The sequence below is a fragment of the Myxine glutinosa genome, unplaced genomic scaffold, assembly GCF_964187855.1.
Source record: "Myxine glutinosa unplaced genomic scaffold, kmMyxGlut1.1 SCAFFOLD_566, whole genome shotgun sequence".
Lineage (NCBI taxonomy): Eukaryota > Metazoa > Chordata > Myxini > Myxiniformes > Myxinidae > Myxine > Myxine glutinosa.
The window spans coordinates 200,895-216,675 of record NW_027616663.1 but is presented as its reverse complement, the minus strand read 5'-3'; the positions used below and the strand labels follow the sequence as shown (position 1 = coordinate 216,675).

General features: G+C 45.0%; 1 protein-coding gene across 1 annotated transcript; it reads left to right on the top strand.

Moving 5' to 3' along the window:
• Nucleotides 1–803: 803 nt before the first annotated feature.
• On the top strand, nucleotides 804–14,869 carry LOC144889012 (chloride intracellular channel protein 4-like; the record flags this gene model as incomplete). The annotated part of the gene is made up of 4 exons (XM_078768820.1): nucleotides 804–882; nucleotides 1,009–1,134; nucleotides 13,725–13,831; nucleotides 14,682–14,869. Coding segments are annotated over 4 exons (500 nt in total), but the record flags the coding sequence as incomplete, so codon positions are not given.
• Nucleotides 14,870–15,781: the final 912 nt, after the last annotated feature.

Genomic DNA, 15,781 nt, shown 5'->3' with positions numbered 1-15,781 from the left:
TTATAATTACGTGGTGGTGAGGTGTTTTGAATTATGTGGTGGTGAGGTGTTTATAATTATGTGGTGGTGAGGTGTTTATAATTATGTGGTGGTGAGGTGTTTTTAATTATGTGGTGGTGAGGTGTTTTTAATTACGTGGTGGTGAGGTGTTTATAATTATGTGGTGGTGAGGTGTTTTTAATTACGTGGTGGTGAGGTGTTTTTAATTATGTGGTGGTGAGGTATTTATAATTACGTGGTGGTGAGGTGTTTTGAATTACGTGGTGGTGAGGTGTTTATAATTATGTGGTGGTGAGGTGTTTTTAATTACGTGATGGTGAGGTGTTTTTAATTATGTGGTGGTGAGGTGTTTTGAATTACGTGGTGGTGAGGTATTTATAATTACGTGGTGATGAGGTGTTTTTTAATTATGTGGTGGTGAGGTGTTTTTAATTATGTGGTGGTGAGGTGTTTTTAATTACGTGGTGGTGAGGTATTTATAATTACGTGGTGGTGAGGTGTTTTTTAATTATGTGGTGGTGAGGTGTTTTTAATTACGTGATGGTGAGGTGTTTTTAATTATGTGGTGGTGAGGTGTTTTGAATTACGTGGTGGTGAGGTATTTATAATTACGTGGTGATGAGGTGTTTTTTAATTATGTGGTGGTGAGGTGTTTTTAATTATGTGGTGGTGAGGTGTTTTTAATTACGTGGTGGTGAGGTATTTATAATTACGTGGTGGTGAGGTGTTTTTTAATTACGTGGTGGTGAGGTATTTATAATTATGTGGTGGTGAGGTGTTTTTCTGCATGGTGTGTCTCACAGCATGGATGTGTGTATTTTCTGAACATGACGAGCACATCTCAACTTTGATGTTCCACTTTGTTATTGAACGACCAATTCAGTTTTGAGCTTTACCCATTGAAATTTGTCATCAAGGGAAGAAGGGATGTGTGTGGGGACAAAGCAAAAAAATAAATAAATAATTGCTCTAGAGATTTCAAAACTGTTTTTTTAATTACTCTTCCAGAAAATCTGCTAATCTTGCCAACTTAGCACCTGGTACCCAGCCACCTTTCCTGACCTTCAATGGTGGAGTCAAAACAGACACACTCAAGATTGAAGAGTTCCTTGAAGATATCCTTTGCCCTCCAAGGTTTGTTTGTCTCTGTCTCTGTCTCTCTCTCTCTGTAACATACCTGCTTGAATGTTTGGCTACCATGGTGTATTCCCTTATGGAGAATGCAACAACTTTCATAAACAATGCAATGGAAGCAGTTATGTCGAGAATATATGACAGCAGTCAGTCATACATGCCTGGCATCGTATGAAGTAATTTGAGCAATACGTAACTTTAGCATCCTAGTTATGATAACACTTCAAAGTCGAGATACAAAGACTACACAACATGTAACATGAATTTATTCATTGTAATATCAATGTTATTATTACTCCCGCCAGGGAGTAATGCATTCGATCGTGTCCGTGTCCGTGTGTGTGTGTGTGTGTGCGTGTGTGTGTTCGTGTGTTTGTGAACAAGATATCTGCAAAGGTTCTGAACTGATTTGGATGAAAGTTGGTGGGATGATTGCCCTTGGGATAAGAAAGAATTGATTAGTTTTTGGTGAAGCTCAGGATATTATTCCGGATCCAGGAATTTTTTGAAGGATTGTTTACCATTGGAAGACAGGGCTCATTTTTTTTTAACATTATCTTCTATATATTCTATATTTAACATTGTGATATGAAAATAGTTTTCATATTTGTTGTAAATGTCGTTTAAACTCGTGGTTACGCATTAGAGCGGTGTATTTTGTTAGCAGCGTCGTCTTCAAGGTTCTTTTTTTTTCTTTTCTAATAAAGACATATTCTGTCATTTTAAAACCACCAAAGTGTGTATTAGGTTTCCCCGTTTCATAAAATGTATCGTTTGATACGTATAATGCTTTAAAACTGTTTTTTTTAACCTCAGAAGAGATATCAACATTTATCTCAGCGAATTTCATTCACGGTGTCAGTATTTGATGAACTTATAAAGACTTAGTTCCAGATTTGTCAATGGCTGAGGTATATTAACAAACGAATAAAACAGATTTGGCAAAATTCCAACTTTTTTTTAAAAGATCGCATATTCACCCAGGGTTGTTAGAGGCTGAAGAAGAAGGAACCTCGCATGGCCTTCCCAGGCCAAAGAAATCATTCTGGTTCTGGCTCTGCGGTTTTCGGGTTTATTACTCCTGCCAGGGAGTAACGCATTCGATCCTGTCCGTCCGTGTGTGTGTGTGTGTTTGTGTGTTTGTGAACAAGATATCTGGAAAAGTTCTGAACGGATTTGGATGAAAGTTGGTGGGATGATTGCCCTTGGGATAAGGAAGAATTGATTAGTTTTTGGTGAAGCTCAGGATATTATTCCGGATCCAGGAATTTTTTTGGGAAAGATTTTTTTCTGTTTTACTGCATTAAAGCTTTTATTCCTATTCTTAAATGATGTTTTTCTCCTCTAATCCCGAGATATATCAAAACAAATTCTCTGACCATTAGGGCTTACTTTCTTTTTCATTTATTGTTTTGGGGAGAGGGGATGTTAGACAAAACGTATTGTTGCGGATCTCGGATTACGGGGCTCCCCTTACCGAGGGGGGTTTAATCCCCTCGTCTATTAAGCTGGCCGTCCGAGTCCTAGAAGATATCGCGCTCCTTTGCGGGGTTGAGGTTGATCAGGGTGACTGGTCAACGGGTTCCCAGATACCTTTGCCAACCTCTTCGCAAAGCAGGGCGATACTTCTGCTCGAGCCACGGACAAGATGGAAGATTGCCGAGTGGTTTAGCAATCCGAAGCTCGAGCCGTTAGCAATAAAATTAACCCGATCCTGAGCGTTGGCCAAATCGTGCCATGTATATCAATGGAGAAATCACTAAAGCGACTGGATGAGAGGAAACCCAAAAGAATAAGAAGGAAGAACACAGGTTTATGAATTATGTACAAAACCAAGGAAGAAACAAAAGGTAAGACTGTACAGGAAGAGGAAGAAGCAGATACACAGGGCAATCCTTAAACACTCTTATTTTATCACACGCCCAGTACAGTACAAACACACTTACACGAATGGGGAATAGCAGGGATGAAAGTTCCAGGCGATGGGGTCCGGTCCAGGCTTCGGATCCGCTGCAAAGAATGGCAGGCAGCTTCGCGTGTCGTTGGCGCGCGACTGGACCTTATAATTATGCGAGGGACTGGGACGCCACGTACATAATCTTCGTGCCAACTCTCTCTCGCCCAACGTTCATCTCAGAGGGTACCCTCGCGCAGATCGCTCAATGCAGTGACAATCAATCGAGTGCTCCCCACGCAGTTAGTTCACAATTACCTCCCCTCGCGCAGTCCATCAAAGGGCTTGGCGCTCGCACTTATATGATCGTGCGTTGAAATCAAGCTGCCCTCATAGGGGTACGCCCACTAACGAGCTCACCTCAGCCCTGGTTGGCTGGTGGGGGCTTACCGGCCACACCCTGGTGGTGAGTTGACGTGGCCACACCTCGTTCTTGCCGCTCCGCCCCCTTCTTCTCCAAGCCTGACCTCATGTTCAATGGCGTTTGGAGCCAGCGCTAAGGCAGCGATGACGGCTCAATGCAGCGAACGCTGCTAACCCAGCCACGTGATAATTTGGAGAGAGAGAGAGAGAGAGTGCATAATGAGCGAAATGGGGCCTATCTTATTTGATTAATGCAATGCAGATTCAACTATTGGGAACAGATCCTTAACTAGAACACATACTAATGAGATAACTAAAGAAGAAGCCTATGGTGTCCTTCGTGTTGCAATATGACCTAACTAGGGTGCGACCTTTGACCTTTACACAAAAATGGGAATATTTACAGGGGATTATTTATAAGGGATATTACAATATTTACAAAGTGGAGGGTTCTAAAAACCACAACACTGCACCCTCATTACCTCCAGGGCCGTCCCGGCCCGACAGAACTTTAACTTAGTGTGACACTCAGGTGTGGTAACCCTCTACTATTAACTTCACCCTGAGTGCGACATTTTTAAAAACAACTAAGTATGTCCCGCCTGCTGCATTGCATTCTGTCTATCAGACTCATGCCCACAGAATAACAGAATCACGGAATTAATTTTCAAACTACACATTGACGGTGGGGAGCATTATTTACAAAGACACTAGTTGGTATTTACACGCGAACCCAGGACCTGTGTTTTTGGAAACAAAAAGAAGATCTTTTGAGAAGAGGAAAGGCATACACTGCACTGCACCGATACCACCAGCACCAATAAGCACCAAAAACACCAAAGCACCAAAATGCCAAAAAGCACCATCCGGTGCACAGTCATCACAGTTCAAATAATAATCAGCAGATGACGTGCGACATCTTCTCTGCTGGGCCGATGTTTTTGGCTGCTGGGCCGATGTTCCTGGACGACTTCTTGCTTGCTGCCTAGTTGGTACTAAAAAGAAGGCACAAAACATGTCCATTTCTTTAATTATGGCCAGCAGGGGCCAACTAAGGTGGTCCACCTGCATGGCTTAGGTGCCACCTTTACCGTGGTCCGCAAGCAAGCTCTCCCTGGCCACAATAGCCTGTCCCCAGCAGAGGTGCCAGGCCCCAAAATGTGGGGTCCATGAATGTGGTACTTGGCCACAGACCTGTGGTCCATATGGTGGTGCTTGGCCACAACAACGTGCGGTCCATACGTGTGGTACCGGTCCAGGCAGGCAGCAGTGAGGGCGCGGGCACACAACTGCGACACCTGCACACTTTCCCCTCTGCACACAAAGACCACGGTCCATGAGTGAGGAAAGACGACAGAGCAGGGTTAGCGGGGTGCAAGGGCGCAAGAGCACACATCAACACAAGGTAATGCAGAGGTGAGGTGCGCAGGAGAGCGAGCCGAGAAAGCTCGTCCCTACCATACGTTCCCCCCCTGTCACCTAATCTACCCTTGCCCTTACCCCGTATTTACACAATTTACAAATTCGTCGCTACGTCTTGTCTTCCCCATATCTCCCCTCTATACCAAATTCGTCATCAATCCCAATTTCTCATTAATCCCTCTATTCCAAATTTACCATCAATCTCTCATAAGGAGGAAGAGATGGAACAATGAGCAATGTCACACCCACGTCATGATGCGTCTTACATACCAGACATTTGCACAAACCGGTGGTGGGGAGTCCTGTCACCCTGGTGAGTGGATGCAGATGGTGCCAATAGACTTCCAATCCTAACTACCTTCTAAATGACTTTAAAACTTTTACTCTAGCCGGGTACGTTCCCTGCAAAACCATTGGCCATTTTACACGATGTGGTTCTAAGAACCGAACTCCCATTGACCAAACTGTGGTGCTCACCAATTTGGGGTCTCACTCCCCCGATCCTACTCCCTGTGCCCTCACACAATTTCAGGGCTGGGTCGTGTGGCGCTCCCAGCAGGTCTGCTCACCTGCACACCTCCGCCACTGTAGTTGTCTCCCGAGCTTACCTGCTCCTTACCCTAACCTACATGGGGAAGGCCCTCTGGCACTCTCACCCCACTACCGCCCTCTCTGGCGTCGGGCTACCCGGGTCCGTCCTCCGGATCCTCAGGCCCCATTGAACTCTACTGGCTCCCAGAGCCTACCTGCAGCCTCACCTGGCCGACAGACTAACAGTGGTGGAGTGCCCATTTAACCATACGTACTAACAGGCCACATGCCCAGCCAATTTACTCCACTAATGCACCCCTCAAAGCAGTACTCTGCTTCTCTCGCACCACAGATGTCAATATCCAACCACAATTTACCTACTCCCTCTACCTACTTTTAAACTACCCTCCCCGGGTATTCGTGAAGGGGTCCATCTTCCCACATCCACTCTTCCACACCATGCACTCCACTCCACATATTCCACACTACTCACTCCACACCATCGATTCCATACTCCATTTATTCCATACCATCTATTCCATACAACCATTCTCCATACACCTGTACTTTCACTTGCACACCTTGTGCCCACACACCTGGTGGCACTTGCACCCTCCTTTCCTCCAGGCACATTCACTCAATCCAAGCAATGACACACATCTCTCACGAGCATTGCCTCACTTCATCACCCTCACCACAAACACACAGCATCATCTAAGCTGACTACTCCCTTCTGAAACTCGTGCTCCCCATCTTCCCTTATACTAATCACTCCCTCATCGTTATCATCCAAACTAAGCTATTCTGCGTCCCCACTACAGGTATAAATGTCGCTACTTAAAGCTACAGTTACCTATTGTCAGCTATTTCCCGAATCATTAACCTAACCCTCCCGGGCTAGTTTACACAGCCAATCCCCATAAAACTATAGCTCCTTTGCCCCAGGCGTGTGAGGGATGGTAGGGATATCACCCCCCGACACTGGGTATCAATTTCCAACCATCACTATTCCGAATTTCGAATCACTAGTAATTTCAAGCCAATTCCCTATCAATTCCAAACAATAACACCATCATCATCACAGTCCGCTATATCTGAGCCTCCTCGGTATGTCCATGCATTCTTTACAGCTCGGCTTCGCAAAGCTGAGCAATGCATGCGGGTGGTTTGGGTCTACTGTAGGTTGAGTCCGTCCGGCATTCGATTCAGGGGAGGAGGTTTCGTCGGGCCAAGGCTCAAGGTACCATCCCGGTGCAAGGCTTTGTGCTGCCACGCGCGATGGCCCAGCCTTCCCCGGGTGGAGCGCCACCACCACAAGGGGGCGCCGCGCCGGCCCCTCCTACCTCCCCTCAAATTGGGCCGCCCGCTTTGCCTGGCAAAGCGCGGAACCGACCGTGCAGGGCGGGGCCCGGCGCGGATCGCGCACGGCGGTTCTTTTGAAACCGCCGTGATTACGACCCTCGCCGGTTCCCCCAGTACACAACGAACACCGCGCACCGAGGGCTCGCGTCGGCTATACGTCGGCCTAAACGCTGTCCCGGTCAACGTCGATGCTTTACTTGCATGCTCACATGCATACGCGACCCCTTTTACACTCACACATCCAGGTGTCTCCATACACTCCGTACATTTCGTCACCGCCCTCTCTCTCCGTGCACACCACCCAGGCACACTCATTCCGCTCACAGACTCCATTCCACACCTCTCCTCCGTTACGTCCTCCGTAACACTCGTGGGTGTGCACTCTTACCACTCACTCGTGGGTGTGCACTCTTACCACTCACTCGTGGGTGTGCACTCTTACCACACTCACGGTGTGCACTCTTACTCTTGCACATACCCACTCACGCGCTCTGATGTGCCCTCCCGCACATGCGCCACAACCAACTCAGGTGTGCGTTCTCGCACACCCGCCACAACCAACTCACCCTCTGTATCACAATCACTCCCACTATCACACTCTGCCGTGCATTCTCCCTCGCACTCGGTATCACACTTGCGCTTCGGCGCCGTTCGCACACGCGCGCCATTGCCATTCATAACGCGCACCACGGACCTTTTACGAGCTCCCGGGTTACGCCTGCACCCCAAGCACGCGAAAATTCTTTTTGCACCAAACACAACCCGACTCACCTGGGCGCTTCCTCTTCTTTGTTCCTCCACCACCTGCAAACTTTCATTGGGGTTAATAAGCACGGCATCATGATGCGAACATGGACCTTGGGCACATTCCATTTCTCCCTGTCGCGAGTGCTTTTCTACGTCCGGCGTCTTTTCTAACCCAATTTCCACTATTTCTTTTCCAATTTGAATTAATTATTTTTCCTTGTGAAGCCCGACGACCGCTGGCGCGCTTACAATTTTTTCTACTTCGGCGGTCGCCGGCTTCCCCATACCCCAGGTCGCGATCTCTATCCCGGTCATTTTAACTGCGCTCTGCTCTGCCTCGCTCAACCCCGCGCTCCTCGAGTCGCGTTACCTCGCTGCGTACCGATGCGCCTCTCCCGCCTGCCATGTGGTCTCGGTTCTCCCCACATTTTTGTATGCGGTCACTCATTCTGTTTCCAAACCCCTCAATTTAGTTTCCTAATCCCCCCAATCTGCTTCCTAATCCCCCCAATTTGCTTCCTAATCCCCCCAATTTGCTTCCCAAATCATTTTTTAGTCTGCCAATTTGGTCTGCCATATCATTCCTCAATTCATTTCTCAATCCCATATTCCCCATTTGTATGGCTGCATGAATCTGCGCCATGAGGTCCTGCACATTCATCCCCCCGATTTGTGCAGCGGGCGCGGCCCTTGTTACCACGTGTGAGGCGCCGCCATCTTGTGCACCTGCAACCCCCGCTACCGCACCTTCTTTGCTTTCCTCCTGCATTACTCCCACCTCTTCCCTGGGGTCCTGGGTCGATTCTACCTCCTCATTCTCCCCTACCGGCATCCAATCGCCTTGATTATCCATGGCACGACCTTAATTTGGGTTTTAAAAATAATTTTGGCCTCTCCTAATTTTTTCGACCAAATTTTTTAGATGAATTAAAAACTGTGGTTCGGGTCCAATCCCACTCCCCGACACCAATTGTTGCGGATCTCGGATTACGGCGCTCCCCTTACCGAGGGATGTTTAATCCCCTCGTCTTTTAAGCTGGCCATCCGAGTCCTAGAAGATATCGCGCTCCTTTGCGGGGTTGAGGTTGACCAGGGTGACTGGTCAACGGGTTCCCAGATACCTTTGCCAAACTCTCTGCAAAGCAGGGCGATACTTCTGCTCGAGCCACGGACAAGATGGAAGATTGCCGAGCAGTTTAGCAATCCGAGGCTCGAGCCGTTAGCAATAAAACAAACCCGTTCCTGAGCGTTGGCCAAATCGTGCCACGTATATCAATGGAGAAATCACTAAAGCGACCGGATGAGAGGAAACCCAAAAGAATAAGAAGGAAGAACACAGGTTTATTAATTATGTACAAAACCAAAACCAAGGAAGAAACGAAAGGTAAGACTGTACAGGAAGAGGAAGAAGCAGATACACAGGGCAATCCTTAAACACTCTTATTTTATCACATGCCCAGGACAGTACAAACACACTTACACGAATGGGGAATAGCAGGGATGAAAGGTCCAGGTGATGGGGTCCGGTCCAGGCTCCGGATCCGCCGCAAAGAATGGCAGGCAGCTTCGCGTGTCGTTGGCGCACGACCGGACCTTATAATTATGCGAGGGACTGGGATGCTGCGTACATAATCTTCGGGCCAACTCTCTCTCGCCCAACGTTCATCTCAGAGGGTACCCTCGCGCAGATCGCTCAATGCAGTGACAATCAATTGAGCGCTCCCCGCGCAGTTCGTTCACAATGACCTCCCCTCGCGCAGTCCGTCAAAGGGCTTGGCGCTCGTGCTTATATGATCGCATGTTGAAATCAAGCCACCTTCATAGGGCTACGCCCACTAACGAGCTCACCTCAGCCCTGGTTGGCTGGTGGGGGCTTACCTGCCACGCCCTGGTGGTGAGTTGACGTGGCCACACCTCGTTCTTGCCGCTCCGCCCCTTTCTTCTCCAAGCCTGACCTCGTGTTCAATGGCGTTTGGAGCCAGCGCTGAGGCAGCGATGACGGCTCAATGCAGCGAATGCTGCTAACCCAGCCACATGATAATTTGGAGAGAGAGAGAGAGTGCATAATGAGCGAAATGGGCCTATCTTATTTGATTAATGCAACGCAGATTCAACTATTGGGAACAGATCCTTAACTAGAACACACACTAATGAGATAACTAAAGAAGAAGCCTATGGTGTCCTACGTGTTGCAATATGACCGAGCTAGGGTGCGACCTCTGACCTTTACACAAAAATGGGAATATTTACAGGGGATTATTTATAAGGGATATTACAATATTTACAAAGTGGAGGGTTCTAAAAACCACAACAGTATTATTCCAACTAAACCCACGGCGGGAATATGCGCTCTACTGAGTGGCGTTCTAGTTTACCAATGGATTTGAAAATGCTACTTGTTGCTTACTTGCTTGATGCTCAGCATTTAAAAAGGATATAGCATGGACAAACAGCCATCGGTTGGCAACCCTTGTGCAAGTGCTGATGGCCTTCTCCTGCAATGAAGTTCCTTTTGTCAGGGATCATATTATTATATAATTATGGCCACTGTCTCCCAACCATCTCTATAATAATAAAAGATAAAGTGTGCATGTGTATCAGTGTGTCTCCTCCATAACTCCAAAACCATGAAACCTAGCGGCCCCAAGCTTTGCATGCATATGAACGGACCTCCACGGGAGTGCAGAAATGAATACCGGATGTATGGGTGAATTCAAACACACCTTTTGAAGATAATCAGCGAGATGATCATCATCAAAATACAAAAGAAATCCTTACCAGGATTGCGGTGCGCCATCTTGGTCAGTCTACTGTCACCTCGCAGGAGTCTTAAGCCGCCATTTTGTTGCAGGCCTTTTTTCATGCCTGGTGGAACTGGTTGGGCGCATTTGGTATTCTTTAATTAAATTTATTTAATAAACATTTTTTTCATCTTTTTGTGCGATCTGCTTTCATTATATATAGATACCGATTTTAAAAAAACCCAAAATGCCCAACATCGAATCAAACCTCATGTTCGGAACTCTGCCATGTTGGTTCTAGCTGTGAACACATTTTGTGAGCTCTGTGGCTTGATAAATATTTGAATTTAATTCACCAATTTCCCACTTGAATTTCACTTTTAAAGAACTCGAGAGATAAACCTTTGTGGTTGTTGTTTTGGTATACTTTGTGGCTTGCCTTTTTCTTGCTGTTCGGTCTGTGCAGCAATGCAATGGAACTTGAAACAGGCCACAACGGTTTCTGAATGATAAAGCACTCAAAATTTATTTTTGCAATGAAAGCAATATGGAGGTTACATATTGAATAAGATCCTGGGTGCATGGTGGGTATCCTTGAATATGTTGGGTAGAGATTGAATAAGATCCTGGGTGCGTGATGGGTATCCTTGATTATGTAGGGTAGGGATTGAATAAGTCCAGGTTTACGTGATGGGTATCCTTGATTATGTTGGGTAGAGATTGAATAAGATCCTTGGTGCATGATGAGTATCCTTGATTATGTTGGGTAGAGATTGAATAAGATCCTGGGCGCGTGATGGGTATCCTTGATTATGTAGGGTAAGGATTGTATAGGTCCAGGTTTACGTGATGGGTGTCCTTCATTATGTAGGGTAGAGATTGAATAAGATCCTGGGTACGTGATGGGTATCCTTCATGATGTATGGAAGCGATTGAATTAGATCCTGGGTGCGTGATGGGTATCCTTGATTATGTAGGGCAGAGATTGAATAAGATCCTGGGTACGTGATGGGTATCCTTCATTATGTAGGGGAGAGATTGAATAAGATCCTGGGTACATGATGGGTATCCTTCATTATGTAGGGTAGAGATTGAATAAGATCCTGGGTGCATGATGGGTATCCTTGATTATGTAGGGAAGAGATTGAATAAGATCCTGTGTACGTGATGTGTATCCTTCATTATGTAGGGTAGAGATTGAATAAGATCCTGGGTGCGTGATGGGTATCCTTGATTATGTAGGGTAAAGATTGAATAAGATCCTGGGGACGTGATGGGTATCCTTCATGATGTAGGGAAGCGATTGAATAAGATCCTGGGTGCATGATGGGTATCCTTGATTATGTAGGGTAGAGATTGAATAAGATCCTGGGTACGTGATGGGTATCCTTCATTATGTAGGGTAGAGATTGAATAAGATCCTGGGTACATGATGGGTATCCTTCATTATGTAGGGTAGAGATTGAATAAGATCCTGGGTACATGATGGGTATCCTTGATTATGTAGGGAAGAGATTGAATAAGATCCTGGGTACGTGATGTGTATCCTTCATTATGTAAGGTAGAGATTGAATAAGATCCTGGGTGCGTGATGGGTATCCTTGATTATGTAGGGTAAAGATTGAATAAGATCCTGGGGACGTGATGGGTATCCTTCATGATGTAGGGAAGCGATTGAATAAGATCCTGGGTGCATGATGGGTATCCTTGATTATGTAGGGTAGAGATTGAATAAGATCCTGGGTACGTGATGGGTATCCTTCATTATGTAGGGTAGAGATTGAATAAGATCCTGGGTACGTGATGAGTATCCTTGATTATGTAGGGTAGAGATTGAATAAGATCCTGGGTGCGTGATTGGTATCCTTGATTATGTAGGGTAGAGATTGAATAAGTCCAGGTTTACGTGATGGGTATCCTTCATTATGTAGGGTAGAGGATTGAATCAGAGCCTGGGTGCGTGATGAGTATCCTTGATGATGTTGGGAAGAGATTGAATAAGATCCTGGGTGCGTGATGGGTATCCTTGATGATGTTGGGAAGAGATTGAATAAGATCCTGGGTGCGTGATGGGTATCCTTGATTATGTGGGGAAGAGATTGAGTAAGTCCAGGTTTATGTGATGGGTATCCTTGATTATGTCGGGTAGATATTGAATAAGTCCAGGTTTACGTGATGGGTATCCTTGATTATGTCGGGTAGATATTGAATAAGTCCAGGTTTACATGATGGGTATCCTTGATTATGTGGGGAAGAGATTGAATAAGTCCAGGATTACGTGATGGGTATCCTTGATTATGTCGGGTAGATATTGAATAAGTCCAGGTTTACATGATGGGTATCCTTGATGATGTTGGGAAGAGATTGAATAAGATCCTGGGTGCGTGATGGGTATCCTTGATTATGTGGGGAAGAGATTGAGTAAGTCCAGGTTTATGTGATGGGTTTCCTTGATTATGTCGGGTATATATTGAATAAGTCCAGGTTTACGTGATGGGTATCCTTGATTATGTGGGGAAGAGATTGAGTAAGTCCAGGTTTATGTGATGGGTATCCTTGATTATGTCGCGTATATATTGAATAAGTCCAGGTTTACGTGATGGGTATCCTTGATTATGTGGGGAAGAGATTGAGTAAGTCCAGGTTTATGTGATGGGTATCCTTTATTATGTTGGGAAGAGATTGAATAAGTCCAGGTTGATGTGATGGGTATCCTTGATTATGTTGGGAAGATATTGAATAAGTCCAGGTTTACGTGATGGGTATCCTTGATTATGTTGGGAAGATATTGAATAAGTCCAGGTTTACGTGATGGGTATCCTTGATTATGTGGGGAAGAGATTGAGTAAGTCCAGGTTTATGTGATGGGTATCCTTTATTATGTTGGGAAGAGATTGAATAAGTCCAGGTTGATGTGATGGGTATCCTTGATTATGTTGGGAAGATATTGAATAAGTCCAGGTTGATGTGATGGGTATCCTTGATTATGTCGGGTAGATATTGAATATTGTCGCCACACTACCACTGGAGTGCCTTCGTCCCCTGTTTGATGGCATTCTCCCATTTCCAGATAGATTTAAGTGCATGATTCTTTGGTGAGGATGGAAAAGTTGATGGTGGAAAGTTAGATCCGCTGTCGTGAAAAATCTTTTTCCCCACTCTGTTTTTCCACTTTTATTTTATATATATCTTTCCTCCTCATTTTCCTCCTCTCTCTCTCTCTCTCTCTCTCTCTCTCTCTCTCTCTCCCCTTCACATTTCTCCTTTCTGTTCTCTCCTATTTTAAATATCTATTATATTTTAATTGTTTTAGTTTATTTATTTATCATATCTATATTTCCCCCCCCCCCCCACCCCCCCAAACAGCCCTGCTATAAAAAAAATTACCTTTCGTTTTTATTTAGCATTTTCAAAAACACTCAAATTAACTGCACATGTCTCTGCCTTTCACAACCCTGTTTTCCTTCAAGGTATCCCAAGCTGGCGGTGCAGTACCCAGGATCAAACTCTGCAGGTCGTGACATCTTCTCAAGATTTTCGGCATACATTCGGAACACCAGCCTGGCGAGCAATGCTGGTACAAACATTCCAGCAAACACCTCAATCCATTTATAGATGTGTATCTTATAGATAAAGCTCCATGACATAACCACTCACTCACTGATATAAATGTTTAGTGCCTTCTAGATGGGCTAGAAAGTATAAATTTCACATACTGATGTAACTCCAAAACACAATTCCAGGAGAAAAAATCACAAAACTCCATAAATGAAAATATCCGTAAATACAAATTGGCCAGTCGAGCTTCGCTCCCTAGGCTGGGAGAGTGGTGGACCTGGGACTGTGCGAGTTGTGCGTACCTCAGCCGGGAGAAAGGAGTTTGGGGGGAGGGAGAGTGGGACTTGGATTGTACACACAGTTTTTAAAGAGTACGAGTACTGCTCACGCATTCTTCAATTAATTGATTTATTTATTGAATAATTCAAGCAAAAGCCACTTTTATGTAGATTATGTGCAATGGATGTCTCTGTGTCTTTAACTGACAGCAACTAAGCCAAAAGTGCACTTTATCTTTAATATCTGCTTTCCCGCTTGAAATTCAGAAAGCCGCTTAACTATATAATTGATGCGCAAACAGGATGGACGGGTGGCAGATGTCCCACTGGTCATGATGTTTGGAGTCAAGTGTTGGTGTGGCACAGAGTCAATGCTCTCAACATTTAATGTGTCATCTATAGATATAATCTTAAGAGGGACAGGTTAGTAGCTCAATTTCTGGTAAATAAACTCTACACTGATGATGACCAGTGACCCAGAAACACATCTGTTTTCAGAGAATTTTTTCAGAGATGATAATTTCAGTCAAACATTCATTTTCACATTGTCCATTTTGGTTTTGTGTTTTCTTTCCGGTTCTATGGCTATAGCACAGCAGCGGGCACTCATGCATACCTTGGAGATCCTTGATTTGTACCTGACAAGTCCACTGCCCGGAGAACCTGGTGAAGGTCCATCAAAACGTTCGTTTCTAGATGGAAACCATCTCACACTGGCAGACTGCACTCTCCTACCCAAACTGAATGTTATCAGGGTGAGAACACGTTTGCCTGTTTGAAGTGTGGTGTATGTACTTGTATAGGAAGTAGATTAATGATGATTTCACTCACTCAAATCTTAGGGTTTAATATCAACTTGATTTTTGATTGAATTTCAGTATAAAATTGTATCATTATGACCATATTGTTATTACCTCCACCACCTAAAGTGGATGGACGGAGGTTATGTTTTCACCCCTGTCTGTCTGTGAGCAGGATATCTCAAAGAGTTGTGGACGGATTCGTACGAAATTTGGTCGAAAGGTTTGGTATGTGAGGACAAATTCATTAGATTTTGGTGAAGATCCAGATCTGGATACTAGAATTTACAAGTGATTCTTCACCATTTTGAGTTCGGGCCAATAATAATATGTAGCACAATATCTCAAAAAGTTATGGACGATTCGGACGAACAGGATGTGTGACAGAGAGGAATCGATTTGATTTTCATGAAGATCCAAACCTGCTCTGCATAAGAGATGTTTTAAATTTTGTAAATTAATCGACACCATTGAGTGTAAAACGATAAATAGCACGATATACCATAAAGTTATTGACGAGTTGTGACAAAACTAGGTCAATGAGTTGGGTAGGTGTCCAGAACAAGCCGATTCGATTTTTGTTCAGGTCCAGATCCAGATCCGAGCTATGTGTTCTACCGAGCGCTGTTCTAGCTGTAATTAAACGTATTTGTGCTGTCGGTTGGACAATATAATTGACATTTGCCGCATACCAACCAAATTTTTCAGGGTGGTGGTTGTGGTGGTGTGGTTTTGTAGTTGTACTTTTAAAAAACTCAACTGGACTATGTCCAGCTGAGTTTTTGTCGACACCCAGTGTCCGTCGTCCGTCTGTCTGTCTGTCTGTCTGTCGTCTGTAAACAATTTGACGTCTACGCTCTGAAAGACACAAATATTGATGAAATTTGATGA